The sequence below is a fragment of the Petaurus breviceps genome, unplaced genomic scaffold (assembly GCF_028583685.1).
Source record: "Petaurus breviceps papuanus isolate PSGF00001 unplaced genomic scaffold, PetGlider_PUasm1.0 174, whole genome shotgun sequence".
Classification (NCBI taxonomy): domain Eukaryota; kingdom Metazoa; phylum Chordata; class Mammalia; order Diprotodontia; family Petauridae; genus Petaurus; species Petaurus breviceps.
This window is the reverse complement of record NW_027185761.1, coordinates 68,325,850-68,339,605: the sequence shown is the minus strand read 5'-3', so window position 1 is coordinate 68,339,605 and position 13,756 is coordinate 68,325,850. Positions and strand designations below refer to the sequence as shown.

Below are 13,756 nucleotides of genomic sequence, written 5' to 3'. Positions count from 1 at the left end.
AGAGAAGGAACCAGTAGAGATCAGAGATTTTGTTTTATCACTGTCGACCTTTATCTGAATTCATTTTATGATGTGTTGATTTAGCCCTAAGGATTCTGAGTGAGAGGAGAGTGAATTTGAAATTGTGAGTAATGTAGTCTATGCCTGTTAGGGTTCTATAAATATATGTGAGGGGCATTGGGAATACACTATATGACAAAGTGTGTAGAGTTGAATCTGTTTCCTTTTTACATCAACTGTATGCATTGGATGGATTCATGTAATATAAAACATAATGGAAAAGGTTTGGGCTTGTTCACATAGTCTGTGAATAACTTTAGGAGTCAAAATATTTGTAAAATAATAAAATAGATCTTGGTCCTCTTCTATCAGTGACAACTAACATTTGCATCTTAGATTCTTACAGGTGAAGACTGGAATGCCGTCATGTATGATGGAATTATGGCTTATGGGGGCCCATCTTCTTCAGGAATGATAGTCTGTATATACTTCATCATCCTCTTTATTTGTGGTAATTGTATCCTTCACTGATGGCAAAAAGCAATTGTAGGGTTGTGATGGTATATTTATAGTTCATGACTTTGATCAGCTCTTTCACATTGTTTTGGGAAGTCCTTTATTCATTTTGATTCCATTTTATTAAGGATGTAGTTATCTATTCCCAGTAGATGTTCAGAATTAAAGCTGCCTTGGTATGAGCAGTGGTAGAGGAACAAGACCCATGCCATGTGCCACTTGGGCAAGACCAGCAGTGTCTCCCTAGCCCATGTTCTATGGCAAGCAGAGACATTAAAAGATGTTTGTAGAAGGGTATAGTTGTTCACTATAACCTCAACCCAAGTTTGATATTACAGAGAACTCCAATGAGGTTCATTCTCAAGTCTATCTTAGTCCTTCCTGAATCCCATAATTCCTATTTTGGTGATGAATTTTAAGTCCCTACAATGGCTATATCAAATATCCTTCTCTATATTCTAAAACCAAACCCCTTTCCAACTTCAAGAGGTACCCTTGAGTTTTACTATTTTGAGATTTGATGAAAAACTATGTATTCCCTTTCTTCTTATCCACAATGACCTTCTAAATTTAATCCTACCTCTCTCAACCTTTATCTTTCCTGGTTGAAGTCAGTTCAAATAAGGACTATCCTACCAAAAATTTCCTCCATTTTCTGGATCATTTTAGTTACCTTCCTCTGGATTTTCTATAGCCCAATCATGCATTTCTTGCACAACGGGGACCAGAACTGTGGACTAGTCTCCAGTACACATAAATCCTAATTTTGTTCAAGGATGGTTTTCTGTATTTGATATTTCTCTTGATGAGGCCTAACACTTTCTTGACATCTTTAAAGGGCTACTGTGATGCACAGGACAAGAATCATCCACAGTGTTTCTTTTCCTGGGTTGTAGCTGACAGCTTGAGAGCCATTATTTCCTAAGTAGAGTTGGGATGATTGTCTTCTAAATGCATTCCCTTACACTGGCCCATGCTTGAGATTACCTGCCAGGTGGCTATCATTTGATAGCTTGAAAGTTTCAATCATGGGCTTTTCTCCTGTAACTTGTTAATAAATATGCAATAAAAATTAGTCCCAATATTGACTGCTCACTGTTTAAACCTTCCTTTTATTTCCTGTCTGAGCAAGTTTCCTATCCAGGACAAAATAGTCCTCCCAATCCCACAGCAAGTCAATATTTTTAAATAAACTTTTGTGTGAAGCCATACAAAAGACTTTTTAAAAGTCAAAATAAATATTAAAATATGGTTTACTTGCTCAAGGAATTGTAGTAAAAATAATGGGATGTTTTTTTTCCTCCGTCTGAAAATTATTTTAATAGTTACAAAACATTTTTTCACAGATTCAGTATAAAATAGCAGTTGATCTCTCCATAATTATTAGAATTATTTATACTTGAGGTCTTGGCGAAGTGGGCCTTGAAATCAACAAAAGGTCTTGGTCTGTTGGCTCAGAAATCATCCTTCTAAGCATCCTGCCCTTCCTGTGTCTGTCTTGCTCAGCTCTTAGGATATGACTATCTCCTTTAGAAATATCTTTCTTTCTTTATTCCTTCTTTGGAGGTTTGAAGTGAACTCTGCAGTGTTCATTAAATACCTTCCAGCTTCGGTCATTTACTACTTCTTCAACATTCAGTTCTGACTGCATCCATTTTAACTTTGTCTGCTCTTTTCTAATTTGCTTTAATAATGTTAAATCATTCAAATCCTTCTCTCTCTGTTCGTGAAGGGTCTTTACTACCACTGATGTCTGAGCTATGCAGTTTTTTATTACTTTTTCCCTGCTGGCATGAGCTTCCATCAAAGACTCATAAAGTTGTTTACAGGTTTTGCTGGCATCAATTTTTCCTGCAAAGGAAGCTGTTGGAACCGTAGTGTTTAATTCATGTACTATTCTGTCATCAATCGTCCTCATCACCTTGAGTAATTCCTGTCCCAGATGAACTGTGTCCTCAGGCATTGAAAGAACCATTGGACAGTTGCTAAGCTACCCATTAGACATGTAGATAGCTCAGTGGATAGAGGACTGGGCCTGGAACTCAGCGATCTCCTCACAATTCACACCTCCAGTGGGTGCCGACATATTGGACAGGCCTAATGGGATGTTTTTATGTAGCAGTTTGCATCTTATAAAATGTTCTTCACACATTTCCTGGAACCCTAGAAACAGGCCTCTGAGGTCATTAGTTTCCTTCTTTGTTTCTATTTTATGCATGGGGGTATTGAGAAAACAAGTAACTTGTCCAAGGTGACAAGATCAATTAGTGAGAGAGCTGGGATCTGAATTCAGGTCCTCTTATTGCAAAGCAGGAACTTCTTCCACTCCACCATGCGTGCTTCAAGAATGATTGCACAAAGTCAACCAATGTACATCATCAGGCACTTTACTAGGCCCCAAGAATCCCAGGCCAAAATGCCATCATCCAAGCCCTACGAAATTGGCCTTCTTCTGGGCATGAGGGTATGAGTGTTTTGCTATAAGTCCAGAGAAGAACATTCCCTGTGTAAGGAATGATGAGAACAAAGAAGTGACTAGACAAAGACTCCAGGATTTGTGGGTCACTTTCCTCTGAAGAGGTGAGGGAGGGGAGGCCTCCTGGAGAAGGTAACACCTGAGCTGAGCCTTGGGAGGAAAAGAGAAAAGTGGGAGAGATGAAGTGTGGAGGAAGCTCCTTGGAAGCTTGGGACATGCTGCAGAGGAATGCGTGAATGTATGGAAATTGCTTCTCCTGGAATCTTGTCTGAAGCCCTTCTTAGGAGAGTCCCATGGATGTGATTTGGCCTTCATCTTTTGAGAGGACCAGTGATATCACAGGGTGATATCTTGACTCGCTCAGGAATTGGATGGAAATGAAGCAGAGTTGTACAAAGTGGTCAGCCTCACTCTCTCGCAGTCATTGAAGTCCAAGATGACTGGTGATGGCCTGGGATGCAGTGAATGGCACAGAGCATTCTGCAGGTCAGGTGTTTTACACATTCATGCTGACGTGCCTCTGAACTCAAAATCAGAAAGATTTTTGCCATAATAATGGGACAGATTATGTCAAGTCAACAAGCAGTTATTAAACCTTTAACTAGATGCCCAGCACTCTGCTAAGGGATGCCCTACATGTTTCTCTAGTGCAGATCATGCTGGGATCCACCAACAGATCTTTACACATGTAGCACAGCATACAAAACTTAGCGATAATTAAAGAAATTAATAGAAAACATAGTCAATATAGTTCATGTAGCTAGTCTCAAAATAAAAAAACACAAGCCTCTTGTAACAAATGACACATAGAACATATAAGAGTTATCTGCAGCAATCAGATGGGTCATGTGCAGAAATGTGGCATACAGACTGTCTGTGTCACATAATAGCATTTCAGTGCATTGTCTACTACATGCCAGGGGGCAGTGCCAGATCCAAAGACAAAAAAGTGCAATGACGCGTGCCTGAAGAGCTTGTGCTCTAGGAAGAGAGAGAACACGCACACAGATACCTCTTCCAGCCCTTTACAGACTGTGCCCAATCTATCTTTCCTTCCTTTTGTACATCCCTTCCCATCCTGCACTCGGCGGTCCAGCCAAACTTGCCTTCTCTCTGCTCCTCACACACTGCGCTCTCATCTCCATGTCTTTGCCTTAGGTATTTCCCATGCCTCCTACTGCTCCTTTACCTCCACTTTAGAGACGAGCAGAGAGGATATGGAGGAAGCAGAGAAGGGGGACATTTGAGAGCTGCCTTTACCATGCCCTAGTGTCCCTTCTTAGGAGAGGCCTATGTGCCTATTCTAAAGAGGTTGTCATTTCTCAGAAAAGTAGAAACTATGATTTTAAAATTGCCTTCAATGCCAATTTATGAGCTTTTCTAGAAAAAGCCATCTTGTTCCTATCCATCAGGCTATCTTAAAAAGAAGGGAAAGAGAAAAGTGGCCACAGTTGGGTGTCCCTTGTTCACTGGATTAGACTTTTTAACTTTTGACTTGTTCTGGAAATCACTTGCACCTCTAAAGGAGAAAACTTGGAGCACACTACAGATGCCTTTCAGAAGAGTGCCCAAGCTTGCTCACTTGTGGTTTCCAAATAGGATTTATAGTTGTGAACAGTAGACATGGCCCCTCCATAAAATAAGTAGATAGCCTTCTGGAATGTAACTTAGAAAGGTGGTATTCTGTGACCATCTGTCTACATCCTGACCATGTCTACTAAGCAATCATGTTACTAAATAGTCACATCTTAGATGTGTGTATGATTTATATTTCATATATGTATATAAAACATATATGTTTCTATATGTATTTTTATGCACACATATATTTCCAAAGGGACATTCTCAATTCTTGTGTGGCCTTTTGTAATATTAATGGAATAGGAAGATCTTCCCTGTCTATTAATAGGCTTATGTGACCACATGTGTCCACTTTTCCCTTAGAACAGGAACCGTGTTCCCAGTTCTAAAGGTACACAGGTATTTCAGTCACAGATGTCTTGCTGCTTTCACAGCTATAACACATGCTGAGACATATAGAGCACATTGGGGGAAGTACTTGCTGCCTAGGGAGGAGCTTCCTTAGGGGGAAACTTGCTTACAATGGGGCTTGCTTGTAAGAAGGCTTTCACATCTTTTGGTACTAAGCTAATTAGGCACTGAGTCATGAAGGTGGTAGTGCCTTCTGGCTCAGAGCCTATTGGTTGAAAATTATATATACTTGGAGGTTGGTGTTTTACTTTGGGGGCTTGCTCGTGACAAGGACCTTTGATTCCCTGGAGGGGAGTCTGAGTAGCCATTTGTTAAGAGTCCCCACCCCCCCCACTACTCAGATGTTGGTGTTCTCCCGATCTGGTGGTGTGTGGAGGTGGTTGTATTACTTTGTCTGTGGTGTTCTTTCTTGGATACTCACTTATTTCTACTTATCTGGAGTTACCTTTCTGTTAATTAAAGTAAGATTGTTAACCCCTTTCAAGCTGTTCTTCCTTTAGAATAGCAGATCAAAGACCATGCTAGCAGCCCACCCTTTGTGCTAGTGTGGCTGCTCATTTACCTTTCTATGGGCGGTGAAACATATCAGAAAGAAAGCTGGCCCAAGATTCAGGAAGACCCAGCCTTGGGCCACGCCCTTGGCCCAAGATCCAGGAGACCCAGCCTTGGGCCATACGCTTGGCCCAAGATCTAGGGAGACCCAGCCTTGGACTGTGCCCTTGGCCCAAGATCCAGGGAGACCCAGCTTTGGGCCGTGCCCTTGCCACACACTGTGGGCGTCCCTTGACCTCCTGGTGTCACAGACAGAAAACCAAAGGCTATGGAGCATTTGCCTGCCCACCATAGTAGGGGAAGGTTCTTCACTGTTGAAGTCACAGACTCAGTCCAAAAAAAGGTTAATATCCGATCAACATTTTGTCTCTTTTTCTTTTTGGAGGGGGGAAGGCAGGGCAATTGGGGTCAGATGATTTACCCAAACTTACGTGGCTAGTAAAGTGTTAAGTGTCTGAGGCCAGATTTGAACTCAGGTCCTCCTGACTCCAGGGCCAGTGGTCTATTCACTGCACCACCTAGCCGCCCTTTTTGTCTCTTTTTCTATATTATTGTGGCTTCTCTAACTTTCCAGAGCCATACAGTAAGTACCATGTCTAGTTATCAGATGTGACACCTGCCTGGGAACAGAGCTGACATGCTTTTGTCATTGCTGGTTTCTACAATGACCACAATAGAGCTAAATTGAAAGAGTACGTTATATCCTTAAGATGATTTGGATTAGATATTCTGTTAAATGTTTTCTTGGCCATTGCTGTGGACAACTTGGCTGATGCTGAAAGTTTGAATACTGCCCAGAAAGAAGAAGCAGAGGAAAAGGAAAGAAAGAAGACTGCCAGGTAAATGGAGTCAAGCCTAGAACTTTAGGTCCAGGGGAGAGGCGGCTGATCTGGGTGAATCTGACTAATGCCCCAGGCTCTGTGGGCTTGTTTCCTCATCTGCCAAAGTTGGGGTTAGAATAGTTGACCTCCAAGAACTGCCCCCGAATCTTGACTAAAAGCTCAGGAGATGTGAGCATTTGGCATGAGCCATGGGAAAAGCCCAGTTACCTTGAAGTGATAGACCCCTGTCACTGGCCCTGCAGTGTACTGAGTTCCAAGAGTGTTTGCTTCAATTGTTTGACATAATTGCCAAACAGGACTAAGAAAGACAATTCTTAAACTGAAGTCAAACATTTTGGTTCCATGCCTCCAAGCTTTAGACTGGGATTTGAAATATTCTCGTGTTTAAAGAATTGATGCAGTTTGTTTTAGTATCATAAAATAAATGATCTGATCAGTGACATTTGTCTTTGGGATAGGAATTTCAATAACATCTCCTTAATGAATCTAGCACATACACACTAGTGGAAAATTCTTGGGTGAAGGAATGTTATTTTTTCATAGTAAATGTTTCCAATCAAACCCTGTCTCTACATGTAGCAACTTGCTTTTTGACATTTGTTTGTGTTCTCTGTAGAAAAGAGAGTCTGGAGAATAAAAAGAATGACAAGCCGGAAGTGAACCCAATGGCCAACAGTGATCACAAGGTGTTTGTTCCAGAGTGTTCCTTTCCATTCCATTAATGACGGGATGTGCTGTTGCTGGCTCACAGGGCCTTTAGGTAGTCAGTATCCATGTACAGTGGGTGCTATTTATCAGACTGCCACTGTCCATGGTTGAGGCCTTGATAAGTCAGGGCGTGCAGGAGACTGTGTGACTGACTGTGGCTTCCATGGCACCTGGGATTGGGTTATAGAACTGGTCATAGTCACTCTGAAGGAATGAGGGAAGGATTGCCAGCCTAGAGTTAGCTCATCATGGAGCCAGAGCCTCAGCAGCTTGAGGAAAGCATGGGAGATGAGAAGCACTCACTAATGCCTGATGTCTCCCAAGAAGATGCATGTGGGATCACATGGCTTTATGCAGCAAGTGCAGTCAGTCATTCTAGAGAGTTTCTTCCTTTTCATTTGGTCACTTGAAGCAAATCCTTAATCACTCCAGTTGAGCATGACTTTACGGAGCTACATCTCTTCCTCTTTTGTTACGGGTGCAGAGATTACTGGAGAGTATTATCCCTTTCCTGTCTTTCTGTCTTCAGGGAAATGTGTTCCCTCTCAGCCAGGTCAGACAGGACATATGGTTGTTCTATGATATGCATTTAAAATAGAGCTGCTCCTCCTCATGCTAGACCTTCTTCCATTGCTGCAGGTTATAATCGATGATTACAGAGGAGAGGATGAAGACAAGGACCCCTACCCACCTTGTGATGTCCCAGGTATGGTGCTGGCCACAGAGATGCATGGCTTTACTTTGTCAACCCTAAGGTTCAGGCAGATTCCTGAGGAAACACTCAGATTTACTGTGGATATTCCATTTTCTGTGACCATTTATATCATCTGGATAGTGTGGTGCTATTGGCTTCATTCCCCTTAGGGACCAGTTAACTTCCCTCTTTTCCTTGGCCCCAGGCCTCAGTCTTGGTTTGGGTCAGCCATCCTGCAAGTGGCCAGTAAGGGTGGACTGGTTCTTACTGGGGAAGCACCTAGCATGTGTGCCCTTTGGTGTTGGATGGGGTTGTCACCTGCATGACCAGAGAGCAGTCTGTGTTTGACCACAGGACTTGACTCAGAGCAGTGGTAAAGGCAGCATCTGCTTGAGATCCTGACCCTTCTCATCATTAGCCTTCCAGTGTGGCTTTCTTCTTGTTTTCTCTTGCCTCTAAGTGGAAAAGTGAGACTCTTGGTCAGTCCAATCAGATTCTTTGAAAGATACACTTTCATTGTTAGGGCGCTCCTTCCGCCAGTGTAGGACAGGAGCCTTCTGCTTAGTACAGAGGCAAAGGGGGGGGGAGGCAACACCTGGTGGTCAGTCTCCTGGGAAATAGCCTTTCCCCCCGAGCTAAAGTGGGGCTCAGCCAGGACATGAGGCCCTGTCCCCCTGCCTGGCCAGCAGTGTAGGTCCAGCAGGAGCTCTCCCCCACTTTGTGGGAATAGCCTTTCAGAAGCCAGCATTATCATTCCATGTGGAATCACTAGAGTGGGACTTTATCTACCCTGTGGGGACCTTGGGAGGTGCACAACCGCAGAGACCTCTGGGATTCCCACTATTGACTTTTGTTGTAGCCCAGGGGAGGAGTGTCCCTATCCCCAGCTTCTCCTTGGAAAAAAAGGGATTGGTAATAAGCAGGCTCCAGCTGCATGCAGTCAATGTTATAGAATGAGAGGCTAAAATGTTCTCAAGGGGCCTTGTTTTTATACCCAAATATTTTCCTTCTTTCCCTCCATGGCCTAGGAAGTATTCATGATGTGTAGTAAGGATGAATGTAAGGGTTTTGGTGTGTTACATGCATATGTGTTTTAAGTTTCAGATTTGTCTTCATTATTATTTTGATTGAAAATGTAATGTTTTATTTCATGCCTATAAAGACATTTTTATTCAAAGTAGGTGAAGAGGAAGAGGAAGAAGAAGATGAGCCAGAGGTCCCTGCTGGTCCACGCCCTCGTAGAATCTCAGAGTTAAATATGAAGGAGAAGATCATCCCCATTCCTGAAGGGAGTGCTTTCTTCATTTTTAGCAAAACAAATCCGTAAATATACCTTCTTTGGTGTCTTCATTTCACAGCCTTACTTATAAGCCAGTGTTGGAAGTTAGGCAAAAGTCACAGGAGAAATGGCTGCCCTGTTCTGGTGAGGAGGCATTAGCTCAGCCTTCAGGGATGCTGGACTCTAGTCAGAGGACCTGGATCTGAGGTCCAGCTCCACTCTGTACTGCCTGCTTGATCCTGGGCAAACCGGGATCTGTGGCTCAGTTTCCTCATCTGTAAAAGAGCCTCTGCTTGGCATTTAAAGCCCTGTAAAACAGGATCCTTTTCTGTCCTTCCAGACTTCTTACACTCCCCATAGGCAAACACTCACACTCCCAAACTCCAGCAAACGCTGCCTGACTTGGTGCACCTCCCAGATGACCCTTTGTGACCTTTCACTGGCTGTGCCCAATGCCTGGGGTGCTCTCCCTTCTTATCTCCCTTCCTGGCTTCTCTGGCTGCCTCCAGTGCACGCTCTCACTCTGCCAGCTGGGTGGCACCATGGACAGAGACTGGGCCTGGAGTCAGGAGATCCAGCTTCATGGCAGGCTGCTCTGCCTGCCTCCACCCCCCCTTTTAGCACAGGGCTGACACCTAGTAGGCGCTGTGTACATGCTAGTTGGTATTACTGATCGTTATGTTTTGCGGGAGCCCTTTCCCTGGCCTCTTTCCTCCTCTCTGTCCCAGCTCAGTGCTTTCCCCTCTGAGATTCGCTTTCGTTTGCACTCTGTGGCTTGTACGCACATAGCCGCGTGCTTGTACGCACATAGCCGCGTGCATGTTTTCCTCCACTAAATTTGATCTCCGTGGAGGTAGGGACCATGATTTTGCCTTTCGTTGTATCTCCAATGCTTAGCACGGTGCCTGGCACACGGTAGGTGCGTATTAAATGCTTGTTAACTGTGAGGATAGGGTCAGATGACCTTGAAGGTCCCGTCTAGCTCTTGATCTCGGCTCTCGACAGCATCTCCCATCCCCCTTTCTCCCTTCACCACCTCCCCAGCCACAATCTGGCAGTGACAGGTTTGATGGGGTCCATGTCCGGGGAGAGAAGGGATCCCTGGCTGCCCCTGTGGAGATCTGGTCAGTGAGCAGCGTCCCAGAGCATGCCTCCTCCTCCGGCTTTATTATTCTGAAATGATGCTCTTCTTAGCACAGTCCATATAGAAACCAGGTGAGCAGACTTTCCTGCTTGGGCTTCCTCAGTAGCCCATGAGAATTTCAGGGGCTTGCTCTCTGTGAGGGAGGAATCTCTGAAACATTCTCATTCTCTGCCTCTACTTCATTCATCCTGCTTCCTGGAGTTTGTAGAGATGAAGCAAAGTTGTTCGGGGATGCTCTCCACACCCCCTTTAAAGTGACCCATCTCAGGTCGCAGTGAGAAGATGCTCTCTAGGACTCAGGTATTTCTCAGCCTTTCCTGCTGGAGAGAGGATTTGATTTACAAGTCAGATTCCAGGTTCAGTCACCTAGGCCAAAAATGAGAAACCTGGAGGATCAGAAACTCATTGGGAGATTAATTGTAGGTTCTGGCTGTCTTACAAGCCCAGGACACACAGATGAAGCTTGGAAGATGCTGAAAAGTGCCAGTGGGTCAGCAGGCATTGATTAAACACCACCTGTGTGTGAGGCACTGTGCTGAGCAATGGAGAGACAAAGAATGGCCAAAAGCAGAGCTTACTCCAAGGAACTCATGAGCTGATGAGGGAGACAAGCAGCAAACAGCCGGCCGCACAAGCTGTGGACAGAGTAAAGTGGAGGGAATCACCGGAGGAGAGAGGTGCTTAGATGTAAGGAATCAGGAAAGGAAGCCTGGGAGGCCAGCAGTTAGTGCCCAGGCCTGGGGGGACTCCAGAGAGAATGGCCAGAGTGGAGAGATGGAAGGTCTTGTTCATGGTACAGCCAGGAGGCCAGGGTCACTGGGTCAAAGAGTCTGAGGGGGGGGGAAGGTGTAAGAAACTGGAAAGGTGGGGGTGGGGAGCCAGGTTACCAAAGGCTTGGAGTGCCAAACAGAGCATTTTGTATGTAATCCTGGAGGCGACAGGGGGCTTCTGGAGTTTTATTGGTGGGATAAAGGGTACTATAGTCAGACCTGGGCTTTAGGAAAATCACTTTGGTGGCTGAATGTAGGATGGGTTGGAGTGGGGAGGGTCTAGAGGCAGGCAGATCTCCCCAGCAGCTGTTGTGATAGGCCAGGTGTGAGGTGTTGAGGGTCTGTACCAGGGCGGGGCAGTGTCAAAGGAGATGTTGGAGAGCTGAAATCAACAGGCCTTGGCACCATATTGGGTGCGAGGGTTGAGAGGTAGGGAGGAGTCCAGGATGACTGCTACAGTGTGAGCCTGAGGGACTGTGGGAAGATGGTGGTACCCTCGACAGTCACAGGGAAGGGAGGAGTTTAAGGGGAAAAAGAATGAGCTGTTTTGGACATGGTGAAAAATGTCTACAAGATACCTTGTTTTGGCTTTGAGGTAGTTGGAGATGTCCAATGAGCAGTTTGAGTTGTAGTCAGTGATTTTTCTAAAGTGCAGGTATAGTTATGTCTCTCCCCAGTTCAGTAAGCTCCAGTTGCTGCCTGTGGTCTCCAGGATCCAACCCAGAATGCTCTGGAGCTGTTTGAAGCTGTTCCCAGTCTGCTTCCTCCCCTTTCTGGGCTTCTCACACTCTCCTTCTCCCTGTCTCTCTCATCTCCTCTGTCTTCACGGTGCCCCTGGCCTCTTTGCTGGTCACACAAGATATGGCGTCTCTGGACTGCAGGTGCCTGTGATGCTCGGCCTCCGGGCTTCCTGCTTCTCCTTAGGTCACAGCTAAAATCCCACCTTCTCCAGGAAGCCTTCCCAGCCTCCCTCTGTTGATTGTTTCCATTCTGTCATGTCTAAAGCTGATTTGCCATAGTTTCTGCATGCTGCCTGAGGTCCTCAAGGGCAGGGGTTGGCTTCTGCTTATTTTTGTATCCTCGGAGTTCTGCACAGCATCTTCCACATAGTAGGCACTTCATAAAAGCAATCTTGGAGGTCAGCACACAGGCTGGGACTTAATTAGTAGGTCTGAGAGTCATCACAGAATTAAATCCACAGGAGCTGATGAGTGAGTGAAGTGGTATGAAGAAAGAAGAGAAGAGAGCCCAGGGCAGAGCCTTGGGGACACTCGTGGTTCATAAGTGTGAGCTGGCTGAAGACCCAGCAAGAGAAAATGAGAAAGAGTGATTAGACAGGTAGAAGAAAATGAAGAGAGGAAAGAACATCGGGAAGAAGAGAGGGACCAACAACGTTGGAAGCTGCAAGATCAAAATGAATGAAGATGAGAAAAGGCCCCTGGGTTTGGCATTTCAGAGATCATCGTAGTTTTGAATCTATGGTATGAGAAGAGAAGGGGCCCAGAGCAGAGCCTTGGGAGATGCCTGCAGCGATGGCCTGGCTGAACATCCAGCAGTGCAGACTGCCAACGACTGCTAGAAGCTGGGGAGCTTCCATGGGCACTGACAGGCAGGAGCTGGCATGCCCTCCCCTCCAACAAGCAGACCCTCATTACTGGATGGGGACAGAGATGTCCCAGGGCACCTCTTTTCAAAGGGCAGAGATGGGTTTCTCAAGAGGCTACTTGCTTAATTGAGAAGGCTGGATTTGGAGTGTGATGCCCTTCTGGCCCAAGAGAAGCCATGCTCCTCCTCACAGCAGCTTCTCCATGTGTAAAGCGGGGTTAACAATGTTCACGTCGCTGGCCACACAGATGGTTGTTAGGAAAGCTTTGTGCAAAGCTCAAATCAGGATGTGAATAAATGCAAGATGTGAATCCTTGCAGGCCGGTGAGCAGGTCATCAATCTCAGTGAAGTGCACATTACTAAAGTAAGGATTTGTAAGCACTGAGAGAGCAGTAGGGTCACTCTCAATCTCCATGGATTCCTTAAAAACAAGTCATGCCAGATTCATTTGTCTAGAACAGAATGATAGTGTTGATAATGATATGATTTGTTTTTCTGGCCCAGATATCTGCTTGAACAGGAAGCCCAGCTTCCCCAGACTAACTCTCACAAGAATCTGAAATTCATTCCAGTCCAAAAAATGATCAAGAAATCCAGTAAGAGTATACAATAAGTGATGTCTTCCACAGAGTTGCACAAAAATTCATTAAGAAGCCCATGAAAAATAGGAAAGGGGGCCAGGGCCCACAATCCAGCTGGTGGCCTCCCAGTATCACCAGAGACTATACAGGGATGTGAGAGACTTTACAAATGTTTTATTATTTTATCCTCACTACAGCCCTGGGAGGTAGGTGCTATTATTATCCCCATTTTATAGAAGGGGAAGCTGAGGCAAACAAGGTAAATTATTTGCCCAGAATCACACAGCTAGTATCTAAGGAAGGATGTGAACCTAGGACTTCCTAACTCCAGGTCTAATACTCTCCCCACTGTGCTATCTTGCTCCCTACAGGATAGTGAAGCCTGGAGAGCTCTGTGTTCAGAGGGAACAAGAGTGGAGGGTTCCCCAGAAAGCCACTCTCCACCCCCAACCCAGATTAGGGACCTTGGGAGTGTTAGTGATCAGACCAGAACATCCTAGGCCCAGGGACTCTCTGGTTCCAGCACTCTCTCCCAGTCATCATAGAGGGCCCCAAATCCAAAGATGCAGGGGGACCTGACCCTGAGAGGTTGAAAT

The 13,756-nt window shown here is 45.2% G+C and overlaps 3 protein-coding genes across 3 annotated transcripts in view; 1 reads left to right on the top strand and 2 right to left on the bottom strand.

The window, feature by feature from the left end:
• CACNA1D (calcium voltage-gated channel subunit alpha1 D) overlaps window positions 1–13,756 on the top strand; it is a 368,515-nt gene that overhangs the window by 241,236 nt on the left and 113,523 nt on the right. Inside the window, exons 15-19 of the mRNA XM_069084375.1 lie at window positions 397–517; window positions 6,261–6,375; window positions 6,995–7,064; window positions 7,726–7,792; window positions 8,959–9,103. Coding sequence (XP_068940476.1) covers window positions 397–517; window positions 6,261–6,375; window positions 6,995–7,064; window positions 7,726–7,792; window positions 8,959–9,103 — 518 coding nt within the window. The remainder of the gene's footprint in view (window positions 1–396; window positions 518–6,260; window positions 6,376–6,994; window positions 7,065–7,725; window positions 7,793–8,958; window positions 9,104–13,756) is intronic.
• The window catches only part of TKT (transketolase), a 495,005-nt gene that overhangs the window by 476,741 nt on the left and 4,508 nt on the right, over window positions 1–13,756 (bottom strand). The gene's annotated exons all lie outside the window — the stretch shown is intronic.
• LOC138158465 (protein MIX23-like) lies at window positions 1,808–2,636 on the bottom strand. Its single transcript, XM_069084550.1, has 2 exons — window positions 2,552–2,636; window positions 1,808–2,449 (listed from the first exon to the last, which is right to left on the bottom strand). The coding sequence occupies exons 1-2, from the start codon at window positions 2,600–2,602 to the stop codon at window positions 2,066–2,068; spliced, it is 435 nt and encodes a 144-aa protein (XP_068940651.1). The 5' UTR covers window positions 2,603–2,636; the 3' UTR covers window positions 1,808–2,065.

Coding starts and splice junctions, on each gene's coding strand:
- LOC138158465 (XM_069084550.1), bottom strand. CDS start 2,602: ATGTCGGCACCCACTGGAGGTGTGAATTGTGAGGAGATCGCTGAGTTC. Junction 2,450..2,551: donor AGGAGATCGCTGAGTTCCAG/GCCCAGTCCTCT, acceptor CATCTGGGACAG/GAATTACTCAAGGTGATGAG.